Source organism: Diorhabda sublineata, chromosome 1, assembly GCF_026230105.1.
Source record: "Diorhabda sublineata isolate icDioSubl1.1 chromosome 1, icDioSubl1.1, whole genome shotgun sequence".
Lineage (NCBI taxonomy): Eukaryota > Metazoa > Arthropoda > Insecta > Coleoptera > Chrysomelidae > Diorhabda > Diorhabda sublineata.
The window spans coordinates 43,692,339-43,703,594 of record NC_079474.1 but is presented as its reverse complement, the minus strand read 5'-3'; the positions used below and the strand labels follow the sequence as shown (position 1 = coordinate 43,703,594).

Below are 11,256 nucleotides of genomic sequence, written 5' to 3'. Positions count from 1 at the left end.
TTAAAAGTACTGAGTCCCACAATGTTTGAGGTCACTTTTTCAACTCAATAATATTTATCTTCTTTGAATTTTTTCAGCAGCCATTTCACAGAATTCTGTCCTACTGTGTGAGTAGCAAAAAAATTACAAATTTTGAAAATTATGAATTATTCCAAGTCTACTGGTAGTAAATCACATCCGTGCGTTGTTAATGACGTGCAGAGCATCCCACACCAACCATGTTTGAGTTTAGATGTTTTTCAGCCTATGAAAAACTTTGTTGGTTCCACATTTTTCAAATATTAACGGAATACAAATGAAGCCCCGCTCGGACGGCCCCCGTACGCACTCTAAACTATGACAACCCTATTTGTAAACTAATAAGTACGACCTGTAAATAATGAAAATGTTGGTTCCATCTAATTCTGAACTTCATTCATGATTATGTATAGATACTGTTTTATCACTTCAACTTTTACATAAATTTCAGTTGTGTTCTCGTTCTTAAGGTATGCAACATGCTATACGTGATTGTAATTTAAGTTGCTTGCAAACTTATTTCAAGAACTTTTTGTGGTTTTAACAAAAACGATCCTTATATTGTCTGTTTTGTTCTCGTAACAATGATCTTATGAAAGTAAAATCTTGATTTTATGCACAAGTAGATTTTGTTATGTGATATATCGAACAAAACATTGCCATTACCATAATTTATATATTATGCCCTCATGGTTTTATATTAGCCATTAGTTACTCCTCTCGCCATCTACATATAAACATAGAAACTTTGCTCAAATTTATATTTCATTGCTGTAGAGAGCTTCCATCACAGATCACAACAATTTTATTTGCTCTAACCAAATTGACGTCGACTGGGAGTCTAAACTTGAACTACACTGATGACATCCTTTATAAAATCCTGGCAAATTTAAATTTTATTAATGGCGCGTGATTTGAATTATTTGAATTTTCAAATTTATGTTTATAATATTTAGCTAAATAGCATATTTTTAAGATATAATACCACTAAAGATGAAATTTTAGGAACTATTGTGAAAAAAACTAAATTGGAAATTTATTAGTTGTAATCTTGTTCTGAGAAAAATATTTGTAAGTTATTGAAAGATCAATTATTTTGTTACTCAAGTAAAATGTTGATAAAAAGGCTTTGAAAGTAATTTAAACCTAACGCATGGGTATTTAGGGGAAAAATAAAAGAAAATACATATATTTTTTTAAACAAAATATTACATACAAAAATAGTTAACTAAAATGTTGCATCTCAAGTAATTATAGGTACCTACCAATTTTCTATAAAATATGTGTGAAACGTCTATAAAATTGTGGATTATGGCTCTCCTATATTATCAATTAATTACAATTTTTATAATTGAAATTTTTCAGTTAAAATTGAGTTGAAAAATATGTTTGATTAGCTCGAAAATAAGTGAAGGTATTCAAGAATATCACAAGAACAAATGATATCTTGGTAGTTTTGTAGTACGAACATAGAAGATCAGTAACACTAGTTTTCAGTACATCAGTTGCCAAGAAATTTTAAGTTTTTGCTGACTATATATAAGCTATTTTCATAAATATTTTCCTAAATTTACGGAAACCTCTCCTGGTGACTATGGAGGAAGTGGTTTTATGTTCATATTCCACCCCATGTTTTTCATTATAACCGAAATTCAGTATAATTTTCAGATTGTTCCCCGGAATTGTGCAATCAAGGGAAGAATGCTGTATAAGCTAACTCAGTCGTAGAATTGTTCCAAATCAAAAAAGCAAAGGAAAAACACCAAAAAAGTGACGGCTACAATATTTTGAGGCTTCGAAGGACTCCATTTGATCCAGCTGAGGCTTGAGCTGGCTTCATAACACTGCTTCTCTACTGTACACAGATGTGGCTTTAGAGAGATTGAACACCCATCTGACCATGAAATGGTCAGTGTACGAACATTTTGATTCTAAAGATGCATCATATATTGACATAGAAGTTGTAGTCAGACGTTCTTAAAAGTACATCGAAATGAAGAATATTTTGGAGAATAATGACAGTTTTTTTTATTTATGACTTTTCCATGTTAGATTAAGAACTCATGAATAATACAAAACTATCATCATGAAATCCATTTTTTATAATATTTGTATCATAAAATTGTGAACCTCTTTGTTGTAGTGTCTTTGGGATTATATCAATCACTTACTACTTATAGACAAGTGATGGTATCTACACAATGTTGATAAACATATATCATTTTGGGAGTACTTTTTATTTGTAACCACATGATTGTTATATTTTTTGTTAAATAATAAACTGAAATAAAATTCTTATAATATACAATATATTTATTTCATCAGTACTAAAAACTACTTACTTTACAAAATGTTTTTAAATTTTAGTAAAAATATAAAACAAGTGCTTTAGTTATAAAATACACAACAAAAATTAAAACTTTTAGACATATAATTATTAATGTACAGTATGGAACCTGCCACAATAAATAATACAAATCACACTGAAAATAAGATTAGTTACGGAGTTCCCAAAAAATTTTTGAACAATAGAAGTAAAGTTTTTTCTGTTCCACAAAAATTTATTAAACCACCACCTTATTAAAAAGTTTTTTGGAGGCATTCTGTATATAATGTACATTTTTTTGTTTATAAATAATATACATTCGATTTTGTGTAAAGTTTAAATATTAATGAGTTAAAAACAAAATTTATACAAGAAAACTGATAGTAACATAATTTGGTAAATTGCTTATTATAATTTTTAATCAGGTTTTGTTTATAATCATCAAGAAACAATTTCAAATGTATCCAGTGTGATCCTTGGAACAGAAAAAATTCAACTGGGCAAATATGAAGAAACTTATTTAATCGATAGAGAAATGTGTCGAAGTACAATTAAGTACACACATTCACAGTTAAGAGGAAAATACTGTTTTAAGAACCATTTAATTTTAACCAGCAACTGAAGAATTTTTATATAATTTTCAGATGAATGTAAATACCACATAATCTCAAAGTTGGTGCACAGGGATTAAGGGTAGAAATATTGGTGGGGTATATTAAAAAGGTATTCGGAAAGAAAAGACAAAACACAGATATCAATATAAGGCGTATAAACCCCACTTTAGGTAAACTAGATAAAAATACTTTACTATGTATACAAGTTTATAAACATAGAAATTGTTTAAAAAATTTGACTCTTCTCTTTTAACTAAATAATTATAGAATTTTTTTTCATATATTGCACCTAAGTGATTAGTATTACTTTCAGTTTTCTTTGTGACAAGTAAACATTTTAAGAGTATAAATCTCCGAACAAATTGGTCAATCGCAGAAATGATAATATAAATCCAAAAGACCTCGCCCATACAACCCAGTCAAAACTACCACTGAAGTGTCTGAAGGTTCCTTGGGCAAAAGGAAATTGATTTTGGTTTATTGTACTAAAACTTAGCACAAAGATTATTCAAAGCAAGCTAATTAAAAGTTTCAATAGACACAAAACCCCAAAACCACCAACTTTCCAAAACTACCCCTGAAGAGTTCAAGGGTACCATGAGTGGCCAGTTTTTCAGAAACTTGTCTCAATGATAGTTTGAAGCAAGCTCATTAAATTGCATCGGACACTTCAAGGGTAGTTTTGATGGAGTTGGGGTTTCGAGCCCATGGAGACTTTTAATCAGTTTGCTTTGAACTATCATTGTGTCAAGTTTAAGAAAAACTGAACGAAACACCTCCCTGGACTCTTTAGGAGTCGTTTTGGTGGGGTTGGGTGGTTTTAGGGTTTGCATAAGTTACTTCATAAACATTTATCAGTCAATTTAGGCAAGATGAAATAGTCCCGATCATTTAAGGTAAGGTTGAAAAGTTTCTACCACTTGAGGCAAGGTGTAGCAGTCCAGTTAGTTGAAGAAAGATCAAATAGTGCCAACCAGTTAAGGAAAGGCTAACCTTCCTCAAGCATTTGTGCGTTTTCTATTTACTTAAGAAGGACTGTTGTTTGATAAGTCACGTTGTTGCTACGTGAGCACAATCCTCAGAGTTCTTGTCCCAGTAGTAACAAGTAAATATTTTTTCATCTTCGACATCTACCTCTTCACATCCAGCTTCTGCTGCATAAGGTATCCACAGCTGATATTTAGTACTCCTATAAAATCTTGAATAGAGTATGATTCGCATCAATTCTGGTTCAACTAGTTTTTGATCATATTGAAAACTATCTTCATCTCTTGTATTATTATCTTGAGCGTAGCTGAAGCTAATCCTAATTAATACACATCAACTGAAAGGTTCTCTAAGATTTCCTATGTGAGGTGAGAAAAATCTGGATTGCATCTTCATCTATCATTGTGCCATGTTTCAGAACAATTGACCGAAACTAATTCCCTTCCTACCAGAGTACCTACGGACCTAAGGTTTCGAGTCCATGGAAACTTTCAATCAGCTACCTTTGAACTACCATTGAACAAAGTTTCAGAAAAACAGAAACCCCTCCTCTTATGGTACCTTTGGGAAATTTTGGTGGGGTTGGGGGGTTTCTGGCCCATTAAGACTTTTGATTAACTTGCTTTAAAGAATATTGTGTCAAGTTTCAGAAACATTAATCGAAATCTAATTTCCATAAGGATTTAACGAGGTCTTTATTCATTATATGAAGATTTTTTTTAATAATCATCAATCCCTTTTTAGAAAACTACATATTTTCAAATGATATTTAGCAATGGTACAGTTCCAACATTAATAGCTAATTCGTTAGCAAATCCACATCATGCTAAATAGATAGTTGATCAGACTTTTGTAATCCCTTAGACGGAATTAAATTGTTGATTAAATTGACGGAAAATTGTTTTTACAATATTTCAATTTACAAATATATTTTTTTAAATTTTAGGTCTAATTCAATTAGTATATGTTATTTTGTAGAAATATCCTTTTGGATTTCATTAAAATATAATTTGACATTGAAAACGGAAATATTTTTTAAGGTTTAATTTAGGTTATCATATACTAAGAAGAATCTAAAAGACATAATTATATATTTTACTCAAGTATTTTTTATAATTAACATCTTATTTTTTTGTATTCGATTCTGTTTATACTATTATAATTAAATACATAGTTTTTGTCATTTTTTAGTTAATGCTGTTTGTGCTTTTTTTCATATAGATGGCTTTTCGATCTATCTCCCATATATTATGATGTTTGACCTATGTAAACAGCATCACAATTGTTTCAACGAACTTCATATATTCGGGATAATGGAATGGAAGCATTATACATGTTTTAACAGCAAAGCATTGATTATTCCTACTTTTAACACATTTGAACCTAGGTTTAGCTATCATTATTACCTTACAATTCATATACGTAAAGTTTATTTTGTTATGGAACTTTAAAAAGTCTAATTGATTCCGAAAATGTGGTCGCGAACATCCATTAATGGGTAAGCATTAAAAGAAGAAGAAGAAGATTCCGATTCCTACCAAAAATTATTATTCATATTCAATTCCTGCGTTTTTTTCTAAGGTTAGTTTAAAATTAAGTAAAATGCATAACTTTCAGGTACTCAAAGATTGAGTGATGCATTTCTAATTGTACTAAATAATTTTCACACAAATTCACATTTCTTGAAATTTGGTCTAACCATATTTCCAAAAGGATTTTTCTAGCCTCAAAATTAGTATTACGGATGAGTCAAGTATATGTACTAAAAGATCTAAAAACCTAATAAATATACTTAGTACATTGAAGCTTTTGCAAAAATAACATTATTATTAGTGAACAAGTTGGACAAGAAAACTTTCATTTTACAAATAAACTACATATAACGGGGATGATTTTTAAAAATACATCTTTGTTTGATCAACTCTGCATCTGATTCTGGCACCAATGATGGTAATGTTTTTAATAGTTTGTCATTTATCATTAAAAATTCATACAATAATTATACTGACTGTTCTTGACATATGAAAGTATGAGTTAAAGGAAGTATATCTACATTGGTCAAATTGAACAGTAGTTATTTTTGTCAACATACCGTTTTGTAACCATAATTAAAAATAATTTTGTATATTGTGTCTTAACAGCCAATTGCACATGTTTCAGTAATTTTTCCTTTGTAAAGCGATAACTAATGCACCCAATAGGAGTATATTTTTTTACGCAATCCAATTACATAAAAAATTATACATTTATCCACATCATTTGCACAACCTATCCTAAACTCCTCATTAGCTCAATGAAGCTTTTCCTTTTACTTTGTAACAAAACACCAAAATACAATAAATATAAAAAATATCAGTGCACCACGACATCTTTACTATCTGAAGCATTACCCTGTCGTGTAGGACTCAAAAGTTCTTGTCTATCACGTTCGCGTTCCCTTCCAGGCCTGAAAGCTTCTAAAAGAGCTTGTACTCTATCTTCTGAAGGTTCCCAACGTTGGTGGCCAGCGGGATTTTGAAGCCAAACTATTACAGTTGCATGGACAGAACGCACGTTTAATTCAGACCTAAAAAATTGAAATAATATCAAAATCTAGAAAAATTTTTATACAAAAAAAATTCATATATATGCCAGATATATGGGGTTTTTTGATTAGTAAAGATTGCCTTGTATTCTGAATTTATACTTTACATCCAACTCCATCCCTCGTCTTAGATCCATCTCTATTTATCGTGTTTGCCTGATAGTTTTGAGTTTAATTAAATATTTCAGAGACAATAATTGCCGCCGTAAAATCAAAGTAGATTCGTTACATTCAATGACATACTATAAGTTGTGACTCACAAAAGATGACTTACTTGCTGAGCACATGTTGAAAGCCATGTCTGAATTCATGCTCATACGCGGGTACAGTGACTTGTCTCTTTTTAAATTGACTGGTTTCGAGCCTAGTTAGAGCTGCGGGCGTAGGCTCTCTGTAGTCAGGCATTAACACAATAAAACTCAATGGTTCAGAGCTATCACTAAGTAACCTTTCCATATGGTCAATTGAGGCCTCCATCAATTCCTCGCAATACGGTGGATTCGCTTCAAATGAACCTGACACTGCTTTTAATTTTAGAAAAGATCTAAAAATAATAAGACAAACCTGTAAAACTTTCATTTAATAAAAATGAAATATAAAATTCTTCTAATATCAATATTTTAAAATAGATTTTTAAATGTGTACTAACCCCCTACTTCCAAAATATGAATCACAGTCTGCAAACGCCGAACAGTATTGTTTGAAGTAACAATTCAAAGGTGATGCAAAGCATTCAAATGTTACACCAAAAGCCCTATTCAGGCATTCGAAAACTGTGACAGGTAAACTTTGCTGCGCATCTTGTACATCAGAATTGGCAGTATTGGGAGAAGGATTTACTCCAAGAAAAGTTGCGTACCTTTTCAATACTACCCATACTCTGGGTATAAATAAATCGAACTTTCGGTCATCAAAACAACTGTGCCTGTAGAGATGTTCCTAAAATGAAAAATTTCTGATAAAAGGAATGTTGAAATAAGGAAATTCTAGTCCTTATTTAAAATATACATATATTATTATGAATATGGGATGCCAAACTAAAATTTATACAAATCAAAATTGAAGTTGCAGTTTAAAAAAAATATAATAAAAGTTACAATTGAACATAATTACACTATATTATAGTTGACATGCTGTAGTTTTCCTTTGAACCCTGAAGATTTGGTATAGTGGTTGAAAACACTGTTTTCAGTATACATACAGAATGAATTTATTTTGAGCTTATAATTCAATGAGATTCCTCATGATAACATTACCATTTTTATCTTTATCTACATAATTTAGGCGCGCAGCCTTTATAATTTTTCCAGGCTCCCAAGTGTCTTCTAGGCGATTAAAAATAGTAACATTCATGTTTTCTTCTAAGAGCTCAAATCTATACTGAACACACTGTTTACCCCAACACACAATTACACAGTCTGACGCGCGTTTTGATAACCAAGTTATCGTCTTCAGAGACTGAAGGTAAACTAAAACCTAATAACTTCACTTACCTGTTTTATACTGACTTTTCCCACCAATAAATATTTTCCTGTGAAAATTAATTCTACTAAACTGTAAATAAAGTGGCTTAAATAGATACAAAGTCTCAGTTCCAACTATTTAAGCTACACTTACATTCGAAAATTGAACATGGGGAAATTTTAATCTCCTTTGATGTAAGTTTATTATTTACCGGCGTGACGATCCCGCAGACCTTGGAGTACCTTGAGGACTTACTGAGATCTAATAATTTGGGAGCTGATGTAATAGAAGAATATTTGAAAAACAATATATATGAAACAAAACTATTTCCAGTACAGCAACGAATTCTACTTATATTTAGTTCCAAGCTGCGATATGGAAGTGATTGTAAAATAATAGATAGAAAAATAACAATTGAGAAGATGTTTAAATATTAATGAAACAAAACTTTGGATACTAATCAGAAGAATGAGAAAAATTTCATACGTTTTTCTTACCAATTTATTTAAATGGCTACTATTAATGGCTAAAGTATCTCCTTGGTATCTCAATACCACCTGGTCTCTATCTGGTAAATAATCAACAACTGGCAGTCTAGGGCAGCCAATAGCAAATTGCACGGGGTAACACCAAACTTTTCGAGTTGTGTGCATCGTCATGTGTGGAGGTAATTCCATCCCATGCTCTTTTAACAATGCATTGGATTTCTCCCTGATTTTCTTAGCATATTCGACTGATAAATTGTACATCTTCAAGCAGATACCTTCGACAGAAGATTTCACCTGGAGAAAATTGAAGTTAATGATTTTTCAACTTGCAATGAAATATATTGACATTATGTATACAACTTTTGGAAATTCTATCTTTTAGGGTACATCTCCCCTATGACCTTGACATATGTGATAGGGGATAAAATGTTAATAACAAAAATAAGAAAATGAAGAAGCGCTCGGGGAAAGGAAGTACATATTGTGTATTTATTCATGTGTCTAATTACATATTATGTCCAATAGAACTAGTTGAGGTGTAACATGTCATTGATGGCTAATAGATACTGACGAGCAATCTGAACATGCTCAGAATGACTTCAGAAATGACATATTTCAAGCTCAAGGTCGTAGGATAGTTGTATCCTAAAAGATAGAATTACCCATTTTTTTTTCTCTTTTTGATATAATATTGGTATCTTACTGTCTCTGTTAAATGAGGCTGACATTGTTGTTTCAAATGAGCCAATCTGTCTTGAAAGTCATCATAAGTTGCTCCAACTGTTTTCCTTAACCACTGAAAAGTTTCATCCACATTCCACTTAACAACTTTTCGACTTTCTGCTTCAGCGTTTCGAGATTCCATAATTTTCTTTGCAGCTTCTGCATACCTTTACCAAAACAAAAGGTTAATCAACATTTTTCATTTCTATGAAAAGATCTATTTTTAAAAATAATAAGTATAAAATCCAATCCAAAATAGAATCATTACATGATGTTTTCAACACAAAATTAATGTATTATTAACTGAGATACATTTGGATAAGAATTTTATTTGGGTTAATGATGTAAACAATTTGTTTGAAGAAATTCGAGCTTTTAACAATATCACCTACCTTGAGATTATGCAAGCTTAGTCAATGTATGATGAAGCTTAAAACTAAATCTTCACAATAGGGACCAGCTTTCGAGTAAAATATATTAAATTGTTACAAATGTGACGAGTATCTTACTAGAACAGATTATGGAATAAGTGTTGTCTATTTGAGGTAAGAAGACAAGCAGATATATAATTCTATTTGTTCTTTAAATAATATGGGAAAGTGGATTGTGGTTCTGTCAATAGCTCGATTCAGAATGGATTCAAAAATTATTATAAACAATTACCTTGATAACTGTTTTCGAGCATCTCCTGTGAACTTTGGCCTTACTAATTTAATAGGTATATCATTCATAATTTCTTTATACATGGAAAGGGAGATCTCCGGATAACAGTTGCTGGGAAGTAATGGATCATATCCTAGATAATAATCAGTATTTCAGTTTAGTTTAGCAAAAAAATGTAACAATCATTTAGTTATAGGTTATTGAATTCTTCATCAACATACCAGTATCTATAACTTTTCTTTCCATTAGCCACCTATTGAAAGAATCCTTAGGAGCATCAATTGATTCCCTAGAGTGACACACTTCTTGATAGCTTTGGCGTAATTTAGATAATAAACTACATCTGTAAGCTTCTATTTCTGGATGTGAATGCATGTATGAACAAGGGGCACGTTCTGTAAGCAAATTCATTTTGAATATTAAGAACTTTAAACCAAACAAAAAATGTCACATACCTATTATAATTACATTTGTTGGTACATCCAAGTCCCAAGGACCAGCCAAAACTAGTTTTTTAGCTTGTGGTCCTATCTCCTCTGAAGCTCTACGTTTCACTATTGGAACTGCTGCAGGTGGAGCCATGTGAACTAAAGGTAGAGGAGTTGGATGGGGAGGTGGTGGAGCGCAAATTCCTAAAGGATCTGTGATAGGATCAAACTGTGGTTTTAAAACGGGCATCTCCCAAAGACTTTCTCCAGTAATTTTATTCCAAAAGTATGGGCGGTTTTCCCTTTTTGACCAAAACTTTTTCCAACCTAAATAAAAATTTAATTATTGGATGGCAATGGAAAATATTTCAATGGCAATAACAACAAAAGTATTCACTACAGATTATTAAATAATTTTTCCATTCAGATGTTCCAAATTTTATTTTATTTGTGAGCTTTAATTTCAGTTCATTGTAAAATTTTCGATAATTAAAAATATATATATTAAGGGGAGAAAAATATTTACCTTGATGTTGTAGTTCAAATGGAAGTTCATACTCCAAACCTTGGTTTAGTGGGGCCCCTTGTGGTGTAGTTGGTATAGGCATAATAACGTGTGATTGGGGCCCTGGACTAGTGCCACTTTCCATCGGAGGCCACATAGGAATCAATTTCTCTTCTTTAGCTTCGACTTCTTCGTTCATTGTTTATATTTTTATTTTACTCCTTTAATGATTTTTCGATTCAACCCGAATCTCTCTTTTCTGAAACTTCACTAAACAATTTTACATTATTAAACATACCCATTAATATTTTTTTCACTAAAAATTTTTATGTTTTCAAGTTTACGACAAAATTCAGTCAAGATTGAAAAAAAAACTCGTGCATCCTCACTCTACGACGCCATTTGCTGACTGAGAAAATCAAAAAATGCAAAAACAACGAAGACACTCGGCGCTGC

General features: G+C 31.3%; 1 protein-coding gene across 1 annotated transcript; it reads right to left on the bottom strand.

Moving 5' to 3' along the window:
- Positions 1–2,313: 2,313 nt before the first annotated feature.
- On the bottom strand, positions 2,314–11,220 carry LOC130448244 (mRNA (2'-O-methyladenosine-N(6)-)-methyltransferase). The gene is made up of 9 exons (XM_056785529.1): positions 10,822–11,220; positions 10,323–10,622; positions 10,089–10,262; positions 9,868–10,000; positions 9,185–9,371; positions 8,491–8,775; positions 7,179–7,468; positions 6,804–7,073; positions 2,314–6,511 (listed from the first exon to the last, which is right to left on the bottom strand). Exons 1-9 carry the CDS (start codon positions 10,997–10,999, stop codon positions 6,298–6,300), a joined length of 2,031 nt encoding a protein of 676 aa, XP_056641507.1. The 5' UTR covers positions 11,000–11,220; the 3' UTR covers positions 2,314–6,297.
- Between the last annotated feature and the right edge of the window lie 36 nt (positions 11,221–11,256).

Excerpts from the sequence above, each read along its gene's own strand:
- LOC130448244 (XM_056785529.1), bottom strand. The coding sequence starts at position 10,999 with ATGAACGAAGAAGTCGAAGCTAAAGAAGAGAAATTGATTCCTATGTGG. Across the intron at positions 8,776-9,184 it reads AGCCTCATTTAACAGAGACA|GTGAAATCTTCTGTCGAAGG; the intron begins GTAAGATACCAA and ends AATTTTCTCCAG. Across the intron at positions 7,074-7,178 it reads TCATATTTTGGAAGTAGGGG|ATCTTTTCTAAAATTAAAAG; the intron begins GTTAGTACACAT and ends TATTATTTTTAG.